The sequence below is a fragment of the Ambystoma mexicanum genome, chromosome 7p (genome assembly GCF_040938575.1).
Source record: "Ambystoma mexicanum isolate Mex_15411 chromosome 7p, UKY_AmexF1_1, whole genome shotgun sequence".
In the NCBI taxonomy this organism is placed as follows: domain Eukaryota; kingdom Metazoa; phylum Chordata; class Amphibia; order Caudata; family Ambystomatidae; genus Ambystoma; species Ambystoma mexicanum.
The window spans coordinates 601,549,778-601,570,896 of NC_090939.1; the positions used below are offsets into that span (position 1 = coordinate 601,549,778).

The window sequence follows — 21,119 nt, forward strand, 5'->3', positions numbered from 1 at the left end:
GTGAATGTGGAACAGTGGGTGTTTACGGAAGTGAAAGAGACTGAATGACGGGGGCTATTACTGCTAGTTGTTTAATCTCTGGTTTGGCATAGGTTTGAGGTGTCTTGAACTCGACATAAGGGTTTTGAGGTGTGTTTATCTTGCCCATATAAAGAGAGGTCCTTCAAGGTGTTCTGTTTCTAGACCTTTTATAATAAGGGTGTTTCCAAGGGTCCTTCCGAAAAGAGGGCAAGGGGGTCGGTCCACAGTGCCCTATAAAAGCTTATGGGACTGAAGTTTCAGCATGAAAAGGGAATTGGAAATACTGTGAAACACCCACCCTCCATTCCCCAAATCCCCTCCACACAGGTGATCCTCCCTCGCATATCCACCCCCAGGGTCCGGATCCAAAAGCGTTGGCCTTTTCCTGCCCACCTGAATAGATGATGTTGGGGAGAAGAGAGGGAGGATGCCCTGAGGTTTCTCACAATACTTCCCCATATTCAGGGAATGTCAATGTTCCGTATTCGGTTTATCCCTGTATCTCACTTATGTGTTTTTGAGTTCTCTCTCTAGATTGGCACACGGTTCGAGCTGGTTCTTTGAGCTAGGCACCTTTTGCTATCGGATGGCCCCTTAAAACTTCCTTCCATACTTCCCATGTCTTGGGGAGCGGTACTTCTATGAAAGTGTTCAACCAGAAGTATTCCTGCTTTACAAGACTTAATGAGTACAGGAGGGTCAAGCAGGGCTGGCCTCTCGGGGGGGATGCCATAACAATGGTGTTCCATAGTGTGCAGAGCTATTTTAGGTATTCTTTGAACAATAAGATATTCAGCAATGCGCTGTGGGGTTTTGGCTTGGCCTGGTGTTGGGGCATATCGATAGAATGCCTGTTTCCTGGTTCTTTGCAGCATTTTTTATTTATTTCCAGTTTTGCGAATCTCCCTGGTCTCCCACGATCATTGGTATTTCTGCTATGTAAGGCTGTGCATGAGTTGCCAGAACCTTGTATGTGATACAAGTTGCTGTAAAGAAAGCCACTGTAGCTCCCTGGGGATGGGTGAAATGTGATTGGATTTTATTTTGCTGGTTGTGATGAATCTGGAGGTTTTGTCCTTTCTTCCCTGGGGAGAACAACCCCCTTTGAGGTTAGGGAGGTGAGCCTGCTCAGCAAAACTCTCCCTAGGTTTTGGGAAAGGGGACAAGGACTCTCATTCCCATGGGGAACTCCCTATAACTAAGGCATTATCTGCATACATTGTAACCCAAGAAACCAACGTTACATTCAGCTGTGGGACTCGAGATAATACTGAAAGTGCCTTTGGATTTTTGGCTCAAGACAATGCTAGTCTTTCCATGGGCTTGACAGCTTAACATAACCATAAACAACATGCTCCTTTTTGTTCATGGAGCGTGAATAAAGGCATTATCATTGAATGGTTGAGGAGAAGCAATATGCACAGGCGAGCCTCCAACGTGAGCACATCACTGAGAGGCGGAGCTGCGCTGCACAGCGGACCCCACTGTGGCGCAGAGAGAGTTTGGAGAAGGAGAGAGATGCCCCTGACCCAGCACAGATCCTTGCAGAGCTGGAGATGCCAAGGCCGAGCATAGCCAGACTTATCTGGAGGCGCGACCACGCGGCGGACATGGGGGGGGGGGGCAGAGAAACTATGCCAAACCCAGACCGTGAGGAAGGAACAAATCCTCCACTCTCAACAAAGAAGCTGATGAGCAGAGAAACACTGAGATGAACCGACTGCAAATCTCAATCGTATCCAGACGGGAACACCAGAATGTCGTGGGGAACGCCACTGCTACCAAGCAGATGCCACCTCACTGGAGCACACCCTGCAATATAGAAGGTACTTTGGTTGCTCATAGGGGAGGGGCAGAGAGACCAGGGAGCATAGAGAGAAGAATGATGGATTTCCAAACCCTATACCAGGGCCAGAAGGACCCAGAGAGAGAGAAAGAAGCAAGTAACACTAAGGGTTACGGGAGACGAGAAACCCGAATATTTCATTCAGACAAACGGCTCACAGAAACTATCGAGAAACAAGAGAGACATATGGAAAGAGGGGTTACGAATACACCTGGCCGATAGGTGAGACATTGGGACAGAGAAACCCTAGGGGCACAAAAGACAAGTGAGTTTGAGGGAAATACAGGGGAAAACAATACGCAAACCTAGTGAGGAGAAACCCACCCAAGTGGTCGAGAGGGATTAAGGAGGTATCCCTCCACCTATGACAACTTGGACATTTAATCTTTTCAGGAACTTGAGACTTTATTTTGCCAACTTGATAAACTTTTGGAACTTTGACAGATGGTCAAGAACTGTTAAACCAGGGGGAAGTGTTTTCTACGGAGCAGCATTGGACCCGAAACCAGGAGGGATTCCTGGAAGCCCTGAGTGAGATTGGAGTGAACAACTCTGAAGGCAGGACACTCTGCCCAGTTTTTTGTTTATATTTTTCTACGTGGCTGGACCAGTTTAGAGGATAGGTATTGGACAGAGGACCATTTTTGTTGAGTATTGACAAGCACCTCGGTGTAGTCTGTTAGGAAGGGGACACCCCTTTTAGCAATAGGACTAGAAAGGTGTTTTCTTTTGTTAAATAAAACACTTTGATAAAATGTTCTCTGGTCAGAGTCCTTCTTCTGGCTTGCCACATGCTGATTGGTCTGGCTGTGGCATGATGTCCTGCATTGAGTGGCATCTCCATTGTATCCCTCCCACCAAAGTGGAGTATGTTACCCATGTCCAAATGAAATAGAACAGGGATTGTACAGCAGACCTGAAATAAGTTGGTAGCACAAAGGGTTTGGTTTTTTCACAATAATGTTAGCAGTAGTGGTCAATCCCTTCCTTTCTGGCAACATAATCGTTGAAGGAGAGGTTATAGTTGATAGTGAAGCCTAGGGACCTGGTGGAGACCTTTCCAGGTTCATGTCTGCTAATCATGATGGGTTGAGTGTTTTAACTAATAAGAGTTCAGAGGAACATACTCTCGGTTTTGGTAGAGTTGAGTTTTAGGCATGCGTTGGTCATACAGCACTGAATGTTTTGGTATAACTGTGTGTCCTTTGCATATTGATGTATGCAGATGATGTCCTAGAGATGCAGCAGTTAAAGCAGAGAGGCAATTGGCTGGAGCCATGAGGAACAGTGGATGTGACTGGGCAGCTCATTGATCTGTTATTTCGGACTAGCTGGTGCTTTTCTGACAAGAGGCGAACCAGGTGAGTACCAAGTTGTGAACACAAATCTGCAAGGAGTGTGAGACGAGTTGCCTGATAAACTGTATCAAATGTCATGGAGAGATCAAGCAGTACTAAGAGGCAGGGGTTTCCTTTTGTCCATGACGTCCGCACAGTAGTACTGTCATAGGACCTTATGGTTTATTTATTCTTGCACCTCTAGGATGACATGTTTTTCAGTGACTGTTACCAGAAATTGGAGATTGGGTTTTGGGCAGTAGTTTTAATTGGTTGTCTGGTTCTAAATTGTCTTCTTCGAAAAGTGGACTTATTAAACCTGCTTTGTGAGATTAAGACAAGGTCCCTTGTGTGAGTGGGGTATTGTTTATATGCAGTAAGGGCAGCTACGCTTGGTCGTTAAATAGCATGATGATGATGATGATGATGATGATGGAGAAGTGGAAGATGTCCTCCGCCGATGTTAGGTACCTATAACCTTTTAGTTCGCTATATGTTTTGGATTAAAACTCCATCCGTCCAAGCCAGTATAGTCAAAGATGCATTGTCATGGGAGTTGTTGTCCAAAGTATCTGGAGCGCCGCAGTTTGCAGGCCACTCCCCTATATGGAAGGTCTAAGTTGGGTAAGGCTAAAAGAAATTTCGCTGACCAGTAAGGTCTTGAAATTAGATCATTCATGTAAATTCATCTGAGGTGGGTTCCTTGGAGGTGCTGGGCTAGGGAGGGTGGTATCCTCATTGTCTTGAGTTTTGAGATTTTGTCAATGAGTTATTAATGGCATTTCATTATTCCACTTACTCTGCAGTCTGTTATTCCGAAAGGGGGCTGCAACAGTGTTTTATTGCCTGAGAGGGTGCTGCTTTTGTTGGGTGCCTCAATTATTTTTGATTTGTAGTATGTGGTTTTGGCTGTTTTTATGGGGGCATGCCTGGTGCTGATGACTTGTTTGAGCACAGAGAGATCGGGTTGTGATTTGTTTGTGTGCTAGACTTTTAACAGCCAAGCAAATGGCCCATGTGAAGGCATCATGAAGCAAGACACAGACAACCGATTCACGGTTCAAACAAGACACTTTTATTTACATAAATGTCAGGATGGTGGAAGGCCTAACTTGCCCTATGCTAAGATGGGATTTTCCTACCTAAAGAAACTAAGTTTAACTTAAGTCTGTCTGTGTCCAAAACTTACACTTGCCCTCACAACTAAAGCTAAACAATGTGTAGGGATGTCGGCAACAAAATAAATAGTGTTCCAAATAAAGTTCTGAGCTTCTTTCAGCTCTTGGCTTACTTTCCAGCTCCCCTTCACCAAGTTCAAAGCAGTTCCAAAAAAACCTTGGGGTTCCCTTCCCCAAGAAGAAAACACAGTTCCAAAAGGGCATCAGGGTTCCCTTCCCTAAGGCAACAACACAGTTCACAAAGTCTCTGGTTTCCCTTCCCCAAACATCAGCTCTTCCAGCTTGCAAATTCACAATCAGTTCAAGCCTCTTAATTCAAGCAACCAGTTCCAGGTCGACTTTATAATCCTTCAGGCTCTTAAATAGTTTATACAGATTGCTTTCTTACGCAGTCACTTCAGCAATTTAATTTGCAAGTGGAGATTCTTTATCTTTACTTTCCTTGGCTTTTCCAGACAGGGTATCCTCGGTCTAGGTGCAGTCCACCCGTTACAGGTCACGCAACCAATAACCCTAGAGTTTTCTTACCCGCACAGATTTCTCTCTCACCGCACCTGTGCTTTGGTTTAGATTCACTTTGGATTCTCCTTGTCAGTCTTTGTTCTTCCACACAACTCACTCAGTGGTGCTCACTCTTCCACCACCTTCCTTTCACAATCTTCATAACTGCTCATCACTTGCTTTTTACTTTATTCATAATAATTTGTCCTTTATCTTTAAATGTTCATTACTTGTGATTCACACCTGCTTTCATTTCATACGTAGGCTCATCAAAACTTTCCTTTAGTTGAGTATTTAATAATGCTTGCTTTATATTCAAGTTCCTTTACTTATAGATCAACATTTGCTCAATGTTTCACAACCCCTCACTTTGGGTTCATCATCAATTACACACATTTCAATTCATCAGCATTACCATATTCCCAGTTGTAGCCCCAGGAGCGCCCCAGTACGAGTGTTCCCTTCAATTTACTCACGGTCCTCCGCTGCTCCTCGTTGCATCATATCTCTTCTTTTTCCTGGCATTCTTCAGCTCTGTGCACACTTCTTGGGAGCTACGCAAGCTGCACTCGCCTTCTGCAAACTTCATTGTGCGTTGCCGGTAGTTCTGCTCTTCACCCAGGGATGTTACCGGTGGACTGCAGCACTCGGGAGTCTTCCGTGCCCCACAGCTCCGGCTGTGGGCACAAGACAGAGGAGACTCTAGCGGCTTTGACCCTCTCACGGCCCGCGCATCTGTCTCTCCTCTGCAGTAGCCGGCGTTCTGGCCTCTAGGCAGGACTCTCCTCAGCAGCCCCTCCTGGGCAGTAAATCTCCCCTCCCAGGCCTGTCTCTCCCAGCCATTTTCTACATTGCTGCCCTGATTGCACTTCCTCCTCCCCTCTCCCTGACACTTCCCCTTCTCCCTTCCTACTGCCCTTGGCGTTGTCGCAGTTGCATGATCTGAGTTACACAAGGCCTAGTAAGATCGTTTATCTTGTCTTTTGTCTTCCCTCCCTTGTCTTCTCGCGCCTAGAAACGCTTGTGTACAGGCGTGTTATAAATGACATATCATATCTCCTGCTGGTTTTCCCTCTCTTGCTGGCAGCTCCATCTTTTATGCACCTGTGACCTGTTAACAAGTTGCAGGTGCGAGTCCTTGAATTCAATTGCCTGACAACACTTTTCGATACTCTGGACATGCCTGACGCTTCCAATTGTTTCCAGGCCTCTTCCTTGTCTCAGTACCAGAGTGTTGTAACTGAATGTTAGTGTGTACACCTCCTAGTTGCCTATTCCTCATCCCATTACTAAATATATGTGACTGAGGGGAACTATACACAAATCTTGTTTGGTTTTTCTCTATTTTGGGCCTGATGTTTCTGTGAAACAATATTAAGGGGTTGATACGTGCTTACCCTCCCTGAATGAGGAAATATCCTCCTATTTAACCTCTTCCTAGTGTCAATACCTTGATGGCATTCCCAGGGTCATCTTGAAAGGAAGAAAAGGGAAAAGGATGACAATAGCTCGGACTAAAGATTCATCATGAAATGGAAATGGCGATACCACGTCTCACCCAAAGACATCCCCCTTCAATTCCCCAAGTCTCTGCTACCCAGGTGATCCTCCCTTGCATATCTACCCCAGGTAGGAATGGAAACGCAATGGCCCTTCGCTGGACACCTGAGCAGAGGATATCAGGAAGAAGGAAGTGATGACGCCCTCAGGTTCCTCACACCCACTAGCTATCTGTTAGCTCATGAGAATTCCAAGGGGCAGGTTTGTTTGGAGTTACGTCCTTTGTGGTGGAGTATTGTTCATGCTTCTGATTCTTTTATGCAAGAACTGCAGTAGGCTCCACATTTTTCTCAGAACTTTGCCTCCCAACAGGTGGCAAAGAGGAGAACTGGTAAACTTTGTAGTGCTTTCCCAAAATGGGGAAAGCACTAAGTTGTTGTCCTAGCTCTTACTTTAGCTGTGCATTTGAGTCCTTGGGTTTTTGGGTCTCTTTATGATTGTGTTCGTTGTTCATCTAGTATTGATTCACCTCTGTTTGCCCTTTATTTGGAACTGTGTCTTGTGTTTTATTTATCCCAATCGAAATCTGTTGGATCTGATCCATCTGAATGGGATTTCGTTTCTCTACCATCAATAGCAGTCGACGAATCTGCAGCTTTTAAGATCTGTATCACTAATGTAGGTGCCTTGCTGATGATGGCACCACAGCAGTGCTTCTTTTAAATCCTTTTGCAACTTGCCTGCATGCAGAAAGCATGTGCTCCCCATTTAAGAAATATGAATAACTTGTAATTGTTGCCGATTTGCTGTCGTCTGTTGCTGCAGTATGGTTTGCAATACAAATTACGAAATACATCAAGTGATCAATTGCTGCGGGACGAGCTGTCCCTACCAAACTGCCCATCTCCTGGACACAGATGAACCACCTTCCTTGAGTCCATGGGCAGGTTTTATTTGTGTGGATGGTTGTACCAAATCTAAATAGGAAAATGACGATTAAATCGAGTTTGAGGACCGGTCTCCCTAAAGCATGCTTGAAAACCTAGCTGTTATAAGGGTTTATCCCCCCTCCAGCCCTCTAATCACCTCCAATGCTCCACCTCAATTTTCCGTTTTTCCCAAGTTGATCTTTGGTGTACACCAGTTAACTTGTTGTGTGTCCTAAAATGCCAAGTCTAATTGAAGTCATTCATTTATTTTAGAATTCAAATTTCTTCCATGCTTAACATTTTCGGAGGATTCTCCTGCGTTCTTTTTTCAAGTCCTAGAAAACACAAAGATTCTGCAGTTGGCACAACATGCATGTAGACATTGTGAATAGAGGGAAAGCACCAAGGAATGCAGCGTTTCTCTGTCCGTTGACCTATATACACAGCAAAGGTATACATTACCCATCAGTTTTTTTGAGAGAAAAATACCATCGCTTTGTTTGAGAATACTTCTGAGGCTCCACAAGTGGAAGTCATAAACTTGGTTCACTCTGAGCAAGTATTTTACTTCCCTGTTTGTGTTTTTGGGGTAGTTCTGAACTTTAAAACATCCAAAAGGGCTTAATTCAAGAACTACCCATCCCTTTCCCATCAGGATGTTTACTACATGCCCTGCAGACAGTATGCAAGATGTTGAATTGAGGAGCATATCCACATCTCTGTTGAATATCCTGTTGACAGCTGGCACGTGCAAGTTCGGGGCACGGAGTATAAGCCTTGATGCCAGGGAAATTGATAAACTAACAGATATTGCTTCATCATTTGAAAGAAAAAGGTTATGTGGTGTGTATCTCTGTATGTGCAGATTTTATACATCTACGTTCTGGCAGCCTATTTTCTAAGGATTGGCTGCACCAATCGTGCCTCTCAAGTTTGCCCACAATTGCAGTAGGGTGTTATAGAAAGATTGCTGTCTTAAATTAAATCTGTGGTACAACTAAACACTTTAAAACGATTATTCAATGCAAACAGCAAGAGAGACGTGTTTTTTTTAAAGCCAGAGTCAACACCAGTAATATAAATAACAATCAGCCTCCTTACAAGTTTAACGGTATTCTGGCGGTAAATCCCTGTAATATCACTAAATGGAATTACCATTGCCACCACTTGGTACGGTGGATTTATCACCGAATTACAAGTGGTGGTAGGTGGTGTAAGTCCCCTTTTTTGTGGACTCCATAGCACTGCATTGGGGTTTTGGCAGAATTGTCACCAACCGGAATTCCTCTTTTTTATTTTTTGGGCAACTGGAGGTAAACCTATCTCCCTGAGGCCAAACTCTTAGTTGGACGGTGCAGTAATGCGGCAGTAATAGAATTACCACCACATTACAACCGTTTTTTTCTGCACCGTTGACCTCGTAATGAAGCCCGATGTGCTGGATGAACAGCACTGGTATCCGAAAGCCTTGGGATAGACTGTAGCTCAGGTCGAGTGGAGCTAGCAGCAATGTAGCCTTCGCCTGCTTGACGGTCGAAGAGCCTTAACTTTCGTCTGGGTGGGGAGTGACTACTTCGTGAGAGAAGGCTGTTAGTATTGGCCACCATTATGTTCCCTATACCAATCCTGCTTACTGGGCTGCGGTTTGTTTCATGTTGTGCTGGTTGTTTTAGCTATGTGGATATCTCTGCTCCCATAACGCCACAGAGAGCACTGACACTTGGGAAGATTGGCCAACAGGAGTCAAATGATTCTCAAATGTGGCTAGATCTCCACGAACTGAAGGTCCGATTCACCAAAACGTTTGTCAAACACATGAGCCATTTATCATGCGAAATAATATTCCGTTGTGTTATCTTGCTAGAGAAAATATTGCAGTATCTGAAAATAAATCCAAAAGGAAACTCATTTATATTTTTGCCTTTGCAATATGTGAGCAAAATAAAAGGTATTCTATGATGTGCGGTTCCAGCTTTCTCAACTTGTACACCTGCTTGCCGATGAGAAAAACAAATCTTTTTTTGAAAACTATCATTTTCTGATTTTTTTCCAGTGGTTATTGGTCAAATTATGAATTTCCTTGCCTACAACGCAGCTCCCGCTGTCCTCGTGGCTCCCCTTGGCGCTCTTAGTATTCCATTTGGGTAAGTGCATGGCTGTAAATTTACTTTCTTTATAAAATGTGCTCTTTTCATAAGAATCCACACATTAGTTTGATTTCTGCTAAGAAGACTATGAATACATTTCTCTGAAAGAAAAATATATTTCTCTCTGCAAGGAAAAATAAATACCAACTAGAAGCGAGGTATTAATGAAATAAGAAAACAATATTGTTTAGATGTTCTCTGAATTTTTGTGATGTAAGAACCAGATTAACTCACAGTCTTGTCAGAATTGTTCAAATCAGTGATATACTATACTGACAGATTGTCATGTCATATTGTATTGTAGTCTCTTGAATTGCCCCTGATGAAGGGAAACAGAATCCCGAAAGCGTTGTCCAGATGATGATAAATATAAATAATGTTTAACCTACTGGACCATTGTGGACTGAATCATTGTTATTCGTTTTTTTTCTCTTGTGAAATCGATTAATGTGATATGTTAAAAGGTGTGCAAGGGACAGGAATATCCAATACTTTTGGATACTCTTTCGTGTCTATACTGTATTTCCAACCTCGTGTCAAGGTTGTTACCTCCTCTGCACTCAAAATTACTTTCAATTAATGAGAATTATTGGTCTACAGTGATTAGAATGCAAGGTGTGCACCCACACTCAGTTTTTCTTTCTCCAATAGGCTGACGTCATCAGTCTCGTCTTTTGCTTCTGCTCCTGTCCTATCTGTGGCTCTCGCCCTGTTTTTGTGTTTATAGGCCAAGCATTCGGTTTCCTCTTAATCCGATTATTTTTCATCTATAGCTTGTTGTCCGGTGTCGTAACAATGACTGCCTTTTGTCCGACTTGTTGGCCCTTCCTGCTGCGGGTCCCTGTTGCTCAGAGGTGATTAAAAGGGAGCATCTTGACTTGAGACACAAGTGCCGCTTCTAAGTGGCTCTGTGATGATCCACTGCTGCATTCTGCCTTGGCTCATTTAAGGAAGGCATGGTAACAAAGCAAGACAGACACAAGTGATAATAGTTCAAGGGTGTTTATTCAACTGTAAAAATAGGTGAGATAAACGCCTAATCTAAACCTAAATCTAAGGTGTGAGCAAGCTACAACCATCAAATAATAAGAATACAGACCAAGTGGAGTCTAGTCAAATAAAAAGGGCCTATGGCTAAAAAAAACGATTGCCAATCCTTACTGCAATGCTTCAAAATAGTGGGGGATAATGTTAACAAGAAAAGTGTTCACAAAATGATAAGTCGGGATGTTATGGCCGGGGTCTCCCTTCCCCACGTTTTTAGCACAGGACAAGGCAGGACTCTTGAGCACCTCACACTCCTGGACTTCTCCGGCACAAGCTTACAGTTCCTTTTCTCTATATCAGGGCCTTCTGTACCCAAGTCCCTTCTCCTGCAAAGTCTCTTGCTTCAAAGGGCCTGATATGCCAAAACCAACAAAACAAACAGTTCCTTCTGGTAACCTTCACGTCAGGTGATTACTCTTCACTGTAGGATTCCCCTCAGCCGGGCTCCGATCCTACTTTCAGCGTTAGCCTCTCAAAGCACTTGCCAATGTAAACTGAGACTTCCGAAGGGCGATCTCGTCTCGCTGGGTCACTCTGGTATTCCATGGCAAGTGCGTTCTTCTAAATATCACAGTTCGCACCGCATTCTCCTCAACCGGGCGCTAACGCCAGTTTCACATTCCCTCAGTTGGGCTTACACTTTCCACAGTTCACAATTTTTGAATCTCATCAGAAAGCGGGAATTCCCTTCCCCTAGCTTTGTCTTGGCATCCCTCCATCGGATTCACATTTGCCACAGTTCACATTTCGACAAAAAGTAATTCTAGACCTCTTAGATAATTCCCTTTATCCAAGTCTGGGTCTCAGCCCTCAGTCAGCCTTTCTCTTAAGCCCTCATGTTTTGGGAGCTGTAGGAGCCAGAAGAGGGATGTTTCAATGAGGTCAGGGTCTTACCTCCTGCCTCTCGTGTACCTAGGTTTGCTTGTTTGGCCCCATGGGAAGAGTTCTGCTGAAGGTACTACCAGCCAAACCCCAGCTGCCCCTGGTCTTGCTTTCTGGAAGTACAGCTCCCTCCTCCACACTGCAGTCTCCTCTCAAATAGCAGGGCCAGTGTTTGGGTGGTCTTCTCCTCCTCCAGGTCTTCCAGGGCTTCTGCAGCTCACTAGGGCTTTCTCCTTCTCTCCGACACCTTCCAGCATACCCTAATTGCTCAAAGTGTGCTTTTTTGCTCCGCCTTTTATGCTGCCTGGGAGAGACAAGTGGAGTCAGGTGCGAGTAATTAAAGAGGGGGGCCTGACTTAGCCTGGTTTCATTAATGGGACAGTCTGCTGTAGAAAGGGGAGAGTCTGTTTTCTGTGTCTGTGGTTCCCTGTTGGTAATCTTCATCCAGCCAATCTCTCTCCTCCTAGTCTCAGTGATTTTAGAAAAGAACAGAGGGGAGGAATTATGGGGATTCTAGTTTTCACAGGTAAGTTTAGGAAAATCCAGAAAAATACTGTCGAGAAAGGTGGGGTAGTCCTGTTGTCACTCACAGTGAGTTGTCTGTGAGAAAGTGTTTGTGTCGGGAAGGGGGTTGGGCGGTTGAGTTCCTAAATATCCTACAGTGGTAGAAGGGGGGAAAGGTGTTATAGGGAAGCGGATACCGAGGTGACCCTTCGCTGTCCCAATTCTACTCCCTGAGGACCCCTCATCCAGGAGTTCCTCCCTCACTGGTCCACCCCCAGGAACTGTAGCCATCAGCGATGGCCGTGTCCTGGCCACCTGGATGACAAATCCCTGGGGATCAGCACGCAAGACACCTTCTGGTTTCTCACACTCCCCATGCCAGTTTCCTTCTGCAGATCTTCCTGCATGGATTGATTCTCCTCTGCTGGCACTTTCTCCAGCCTCCAAGCAGAGGCTGAGGATCGGGTTTCCGTGCACTTGTCTCCAGGTTCCCGAGCAGGCCTCCATGCTCCAACCCTACATCATTTCTTTCCATGTGGGATTTCTCTCTCCTACAGTTTACCCACATGGACAAGGTTTCAGCGTTTTGAGACCACTGCAGTGGTGAGGTGTGCAGTATTAAATTATTTAATATAAAGTTCCACTTAGGAGAGGGGGGATTGGGTTCTACTAGGTAATGTTCTTGGGCTTTAAAGCTCCACAGGCTCAAGCACCAGCTGTGTGCCAGGTTACGTGGTATCATTGTAATTGCCAAAGCCCATAGCTTTATGCCACAATTCTGTCTTTTCACAAATCTGCATATAGGCAGTACAGTAGTGCCCAATCACCATGGGTATGCCTTTGTTATCAGGGTTGACCATTAAGTCACTTTGGTCCAGACTGGTATCAAAGATGGAGGTAATCTCTGTGGCTTGCTCTCTAGACTGTCTCCAGGTTGCTTGTGTGTATCAGACTTTAGAGCGGTGGTAGGCTGGCTTTCCTATGCTGCAGGTACTCCTCCAAACCTGATGACCTCAGACAGATGCCTGGCTTTATCACACAGTGTAAAGGGTAGGGAGTAAGGATATGTGTCTCTAGTAGAGTACCCCTAAGGTGGAGGAGGAGGGGCTGGTTGAGTATACATGCAACAAGAGAGCACAATCTTTGGCACATTTATAGGATAAGTGAAATTTGGGGCAACTGTGCGTGTTTGTATAATCACATATCGGTGTAAAAAACAAGTTTTAAAAAGAGTTAAGCTTACTGCTTCTAAAACAGTGAAATGTACAATTGCTGTTAAGGCCAATGTTAAGATCCCAACACTTATTCCAAATGAAGCATTTCCTTATTGAAAAAGTCCTAACACCACAGCCTTACCTCACTTAACTTCATAATACTCAGTTTAACGCATTAATTATAGCATTATTGTAAGCTAAATATTTAATAAGAAATATTTACAAGTGGGCAAAATGTTAGCTGGGTCAAATTTTAATTGTACAATGACTATATATAGTGGATTCCATTCAAATAAAATTCCACATTTTCCCACAGTGTAGCAAAAGTCGGACTCTTGTGTCAAGATCTCCTGCGTTCTCCCCAACATCATCACCACTATACTCTCCATTGCACTCACCTTGTCCTCTTTCTGTCCCAAGACACACACCAATGTCAACGGCATGCTCCCACCAGCACACCACATCACACCTGCCTTCCCCCTACTCGCAACCATGCCCACTCTCATCCACACACTGAAACCCATCCACTCACCCACAGCCACCGCCTGCTCACTTAATCTCAGACGCACCAGACTCAGAACCTGCATCCAACCAATTGAAATCAGCTGCCACCCCACAGCAACAGCACTCCATAATCTACGCTTAGGATCACGTTCCACTTTCAATGGCACTCTACTCATTGAACGCACACCTTCATCTAAATGCTCACCATTGCCACTGCCGCGCGGATCCCCTCACCCCTTACCTCCCACCTCCACAGAAAAAGCCAGCCTTGCTTTGGCCCCTAATAGCACCATCAACATTCACGTACTTTATCACCCCCCTCGTCTCCAGTCTGATTTCCAGGGCCGCCTCCTGCATCTACTAAGCGATAACATCAAAAGCTCCACTAAGACCCTACTGCTCGGAGATTTAAACCTTGGCTCCAATGACCCTAAAGATAAAGCTGCCACCTCCTTCACCAAAGAACTGAACGAACTAGGATTTACACAAAAAATCTCTGGCCCCACACACACACCAAAGGCCGCACCCTCGACTGGGTCGATGACCATAACTGCCACACCTCCATCACCCCTAACTCAGCGCTACCCTGAACTGATCACTACTGCATCGAGTTCACTCTACCCACCTCCTCAAGCACCAAAATCCTCACCCCAGCTCCCCCAGCACAAGCAAGAAGCTCCAAAAAAACTCAAAGAGGACAACCTTCGCCCACACCTCAACACCCCAGCACTAGCCCCCCTTCTCTAACGATCCAAACACCCTAGCTGACATCTACAAAGATGTCCTATCCAGAGCCATCAACTCCATAGCTCCACTTGAATGCAAAAAAGGTAAAAACACTTTACACACTAACTCATGGTTCACTGATGAACTACAGTGCCTACGATCCCTTAAAAGGGAGGCTTAAAAAAATCGGCTAGCACACCCTAGCGAAAACTCCAAAAACTGCTTTAACCTAATCTCCCACCAATACCAAGATGCCATCACCAATGCTAAAGCTAAATTCTTCAATGGCCGAATCACTAATGTCAAATCACAATCTAAAGAAATCTTTGCCATTTTCAATGAACTTATCCCTCCCCCCAATACACCAGATGAGATTATCAAAGACGAAGCTTGGTGTTCTAGTATATCAATAAAACTTAAAAAAATGCTACTTGAAAAGGAACAGAGACTTATCTTCCTTACAAAAAGTGATCAAGTAGGGCTCAACAAAGCCATCGAGTGGCATAGGATTTAAACAACTAGAGAATATTTACAGCTAAGGACTATTTAAGGTCCAGCTGTCCCTTCTATATTTTACACATTCACTAGTTGTATTTATAATATATATAGCATCAATACAACGGACTAGGGAAGTGCATATATTTGATTTGAAGAATTAATATCCTCCAAGTGAAGACCTGTGTATATTTAGAGTAATGCACAACATGGATACGTTAGTATTTCTACAGAGTAGGACATCTTCCTAATATATACCGAATGAAACATAATGTATGATCTTTAATTTATGCTACCGAGAGAACTGGTCGATAGCTAGAGCAGGCATTCTAGTCGGGCACCTTTTAAGACAGTTATAATAAACAAAGGACTTAGCCCGTATATAAGCGTACCCACCTAAAATGGCGGCCACAGTTTTTTTACACAAAGGAAGGCTGCGGTCCCCGATTGTGGATGATACTCGCTGCGATACCATGGATTAAAAACTATATCCTGATAGTCTTGATTTAACTAGCCGAAAATTAGGTAAGCTATTTAAAGTGAATTTAATTGAAAATAGACACAATAATATAGACTATCTATGTAACTATAGCGGGACACCTCTTAACATGTAGCCGCGACTAGAATAAAAAAAATCAAATAATAAACAACTCCTGCAGTCGCTTATATACCCTTGTGTGTCTATATCTTCTATATGTTTTACAGATTAAAACTAAAACAGGATCCTTGAAATACAAACCTACTACCCCTCGACTTCCCGTATGTACTTTCAGCACAAGTGAAACTGAATATCGAAACACACTGCCAAAAGAGATTCACTGCGCATAGAACGCAACTAATTAATAACAGTGAGCTTTTTACAATGTATAAGGTTCCTTTTCCCTACTACTTATTAAAAGTATATCTACCAATGTTACTGGGTTTGATATTGAACAGCATGCTGTGCTCTTTTTTTCCTCCCAAGCTTCAGCCTTCTGTCAACTGTGACATTTGACCATTTCTAATGGGCGGATTCAACAATTAGAACCAATGCGAGGACCACCCTTAAGACTTGCTGTTGACTACCAAATAGCCACTTCAAAATAGGTAGGCTATGTTTCTATTTTTAGTTTTTCGCCTTCATGATGTACAAAGGTATAGCTCAGCGAAATGAACAGCAGATTTTAAAATCTATGCAAATTTAAATTGCAGGCCGTACTAGACTTAATTGATATTCAGCTGTCGACCAAGAGGAATAACCCCTGCTTGATTCAGGAACCTACCTCTAAGTCGTCCTCTACATACTGGACCAGGTAACCTATATTCCAGGTGTAGAATTATATCAAATGAAATTATATGAAGTAGTAGAGCAACTATAGCTTACCCTTCCTTGTTTTTCTTTTTTTATCAGCAGCCACAGTTTGAACACAAAGATTGATGTTTTGCACTGCAACAAGAGTTGTTATTGACACCAACTTATGCCTTCGTAGCATATCTTGTTTTGTATTGTAACACTAAAATATACAGTGACATATCTACTGAAGAAAGTTCTGAGAAAAATGTATGAGAACTGAAACATGATGAGTTTTTTCCACCTAGGCATGAAATTACTAGAGTGAAGAATTTACCCCAATAAAAGGGTTCTGACTATAGTAAGACGGCCAGTGCCCCTACAATAGTCAACAAACTGAATTGATGTCAATAGGACATACACTATCTGACCCTATTTAGGTACATGTGTCACGACTATGGTGTCTGTTTTAGACAGTGTTTTAGTCTTTAATACTATAAGTGACTTAATATGTTTTTCACTTTTTTATAAAAAAATAAATTCTAATCTTTTTTAACAAACTATTTACTATGTATAATATTACAGTATTGATTTAATGTGTGTTTACTGTGAGTTGTTGATAATAGCTAACTACCTCTTCTGTATACGAGTACTTTTTCCCAATATAAGGTAGAGCTACCACTCTAGTGGTTCTATTGGGTTTCCCCCTTTAAGTGTATTGGCTTGTATTCAAGCCGCCATGCTAAATAAAATCGAGCTCCTTCAAAATAAAATTAAGGGTGATCACAAAGCCCTATCCCACATGCCTGGGCCTAAACAATTGGACCCTTCTCCCCCATCAACTAATTTCAAACATCTTTTTACCTTTAAAGATATCATAGAACTGGAAGTCACCAACATCCTAAGAAACTTAAAACCCTCTATGTGTAAAGGAGAAATGTGTCCTCCCAAACTCATAAAGGACTGTGCAGACCTCCTTGCCCCACTTATAACAGCATTCATCAATGCCTCCTTCAGAACCGGAATCATCGCCGACAGCCTCAAAGAAGTATGGGTACGCCCCCTTCTAAAAAAAAACACTCTCAACCCCACACAGCCTAACAATTACGGACCCATAACCACTGTGCCATTCCTCCTCAAGATCTTGGATAAAGCTGCTCACTGCCAAATAACATTTCATTGAAACCCACTCAATTCTTGGAACAAGACAATCAGGGTTTCGCAAAGGACATGACACTGAAACAGCATTGGTAGACCTAAAAATCACTCAAATCATGGATAAAGGCAAGCCAGCTTTCATGCTCCTCCTGGACCTCTCGGCTGCTTTCGATCTTGTAGATCACAATACAATCACCTCACACCTTACCCACTCAGCCAACTTCTCTAAAGAAGCTGCACGCTGGATCACCTCCTTCTTAGAGGGCAGGGCAATGAAAGTGTTCTCAGACATAGCCAATGCTGCCCCCACCACCATCCACTGCGGAGTCCCGCAGGGCTTGTGTACTGCACCCACGCTATACAACTTGTTCATGAAGCCTCTCTTCGATAAGCTTGACTCCTTGGGTATCGCATACACTAACTAAGCGGATGATACTCGAGTACTCCTACCACTCACCGGCTCCTACATTAGAGACGCCAAGCACTACACACAATATACACCACCATCCAGGCTTGGATGGCAGCTCGCCTCTGCCTCAACAGGCAGAAGACCAAAATTATCATTCTAGACCTAAAAAAAACATTAGCCAAACTAGACAAACTGTACTCCAATTTCACCATTGATAACACCATCATCCCTGTCTCCACCTCAGTAAAGACCTTAGGCGTCTACTTAGATTCCACACTCTCCATGTCAAGGCAGGTTAGCGCCATCACCTCCGCCTCAGCACACACCACTAAACTCATAAATGCAGTAAAACCATACCTATCCAAGCCCAACTGTCTCACTATAGCTAGAGCAACTATTGGTGCCAAATTGGACTATTGTAATGCCTTCCTAGCAGGTACATCCAAAAATAATCTAAACAGACTTCAAATCACGCAAAATAATGCGCTCAGAGCAGCATTAAGCCTTCCCAAAAGGGAACACATCTCTAAGGCCAGACAGGCAGCTCATTGGCTCCCTGTTAAAGAACGCATCAGCTTCAAAATCCTCACCCACAAATGCCTCACATTCTCAGCACCATCATATCTTGCGCAAACTCTAGCCAAACCTGCTCACTCCAGACCTATCGGGACACACTACACTAACTTAGTATACACTCCCCACATCATTCGGTCTAAAGCGGGAGGAATAGATTTCCCTTACATAGCCACCAAGCTCTGGAACGCCCTACCCACAGACATCAGAACAGAAAACTCTCACCTCACCTTCCGCAAAAAACTAAAAACTTTCCTCTTCATCTGACCGGCGGTTTGCTCTGCTACATGCCTGTATATATGTTTGCATTGCTCATCACTTCTGTAACTAAGTAAACTGTTTGTAACCAGCGCCACAATGCCTCCGGGCTGTCGCGCACTTAACAAATGCGAATAAATAAACAAATTATTTACTTTCGTCATTCTATAATGTAGGAATATTCTACAGCATGGGTTATTTTGGAACCTCCTATTTTCTTCCCAACATGTAAGGATCCTGGTCAAGTCATTGTTGGTGTTACATTTTTTTAATGTAGGTGTGTGACCATACATATTGGCAGCAGTTATTTGGTTTCCGGACTATGGTCTCCTCCAACGAGTCAAGCACATCTGTCCTGATTGAAAATATGTCCCACCCGCATGAACTTATCAGCCCTGTTGAAAACAATTTGTGTCGGGGGACTATGATTTGCTATATTTGACAGGGCCCCTACCGGGAATGCCAGATAGATGTAAGAAGTATTTCTTGTGTTTCTTCTTTCTGCCTCCCCCAGCACTTCAGTGATTAACCCACAACAGGATGCTTCTTCATCTCAATAATTATTTTATTCGAGTGAAGAAAAGACAATATCACAATGTTGTTGGGGGGGGGGGGATCTTGCCGTCCCCTCACAGTATCTCCCGAGGTCTGCAGGGCAAGTCCTCTGTTTGTTTTGGTCACCTTAAGGATAGATGGAGTAGGGTTTGGGTTGAATGTTGATTACATCGAAATTGCTCGAAGGAGAATTGGACGAATACATTTTTTGGACAGGTCGATTTTGCTGCATATATATGTGGGGGGAGACTCCCTCAAAGCCCCCCTCAACACCGCTGCAATAATTATTACCTTAAACCCACCCCCCACATATATATGTGGTAAAATCCGACCAACAAATTTCAACCAATTCTCCTTCGAGTAATTCTGCCGCGCAGTAATATGCCAATCCCAGGAGTAGCATAGGTTTATTGTGGTTCCAGATAAATTCAGCAAAAGACACAGTCCCTACAAGCTTTTTTCCCCATGGATAAAAAGACATTTTTTGCTTCAGCTATTTTTAGGTTATTGATAACTCCTCTAAGGAACGGGAGAATATTTCTCCTTACCGATTGGTTATTCTCATCCCCAATAAAGCAGTGCAGTTGGTGTCCTATCTTGTGCAGAGGATCAACACAATCACATGCCATAAAGAGATATGGTGTATGGGTTTTTGTTTGTCAGGATGGGGTTTCCAATAACCTACTATAGGGGCTAGGAAGCTCAAATGAATAAGCAAGTTCCCACTTTGAAACACTCTAAAGGTAAGGTGCAGAGATGGGACAAACTAAAGTACATAGAGGCTTTGGATAATTCGTTTTCGTTTATGGGTATGGCGCTGTTGTGGGGGTTTTTGCCAAAGTACACTTGAGGTAAGACTTCATAAAACTATCCCAGTGGTATACAGGTCCCCAACTCTTGCTATCAGTCTGTACTATTCATACAACCTTGGTATAGTGGCAGAGCAGTCAGGCTTATCATAAGAGGAAGATGTGAGCTGTAGGTAAGTACACTGAACCTAGTTAGTAAAGCAGATTAAATAAACACTAACACCAATAGATGTATATCAAAATATATATTTATTATATTTACACAAGGAATGTTTCAAGATACTTAGATAATTAAACCAACATACATAGAAATACTTTTTGATCCTTTTCAAAGGCCACTGCTTAGTTTGTAATTGCTTGCGATTACAATTGCTACAGAGTGTGACACTAATGACAGTTCTACCGTATTATCGGTAATAACGTGCACTTGCGCACAGCCAAAGATATATGGTAATTGTATTTCGTTAGCAAAAACAAAATAAGATAAAGTCTTTTTGGAAGGAAAACAGTTGGTTAGTCAAACAGTAGCAGAGCTTAAGGTTCTAGAGGCAGTTTTAGTGCAAGTTTACACCTTTTATGTCTGATCCCTAACTCTATATAACAGTTAGTTTGGAGAGGGCTCAAAGTCTCACGAAGTAGCAGAACAGCAAATGTTCCTGTGGACACTTTCAGTCTCTATGTAAGGATACTGGAAGAATAACTCAGTGGTGGAGAACCTGTTAAAGGACCCCAAAAAGGGACACAAGCTGGTAGCTTGTGTCTGAGGTAAGACTCCTGGACACCTCTACGTGCACTCCAACACTCTGGAGTGACTTCTTGGATTAAGGTAAACACTGCCTTTTTTCTGCACGGTACACTTAGGTTAGAAGAAACGTTTGTGGCTGGATTCTCCTCTGGATAGCAGCAATGGACCCAGTCTCTGTATTCCTTGGTCTGGTGACAAAAGGCTGGACTCTGATTGGGATTTCTCAGCAGCAACCACGAGTGAGGACCACTGTTATGGATTTCTTCAGCTTCTCTGGTCAGTCTGCGGTTTTGGCTGCTTTTCTGCATCACCAACAAAGCACATGATTCGCCTGGTCAATCTTATTTGATTCCTTATGTCCTGCACTCTGGTGAGGGGACTTGGATGAGTTACATTGTGTCTCCTGAGGTTCAGCTGTAGCTCAGCAAAGAATGGGACAGATTTGGCCTTGGCAAGATGATGCACTATGATTGAGACGGAGGTCTCCTGGTATTCGCGGTTTGCAGCTCTG

The 21,119-nt window shown here is 43.6% G+C and overlaps 1 protein-coding gene across 2 annotated transcripts in view; it reads left to right on the forward strand.

The window, feature by feature from the left end:
• Positions 1–21,119, forward strand: part of NIPA1 (NIPA magnesium transporter 1) — a 359,202-nt gene that overhangs the window by 163,957 nt on the left and 174,126 nt on the right. For both annotated transcript variants that reach the window (XM_069636609.1, XM_069636608.1), the window contains exon 3: positions 9,366–9,456. In XM_069636609.1, coding sequence (XP_069492710.1) covers positions 9,366–9,456 — 91 coding nt within the window. The remainder of the gene's footprint in view (positions 1–9,365; positions 9,457–21,119) is intronic.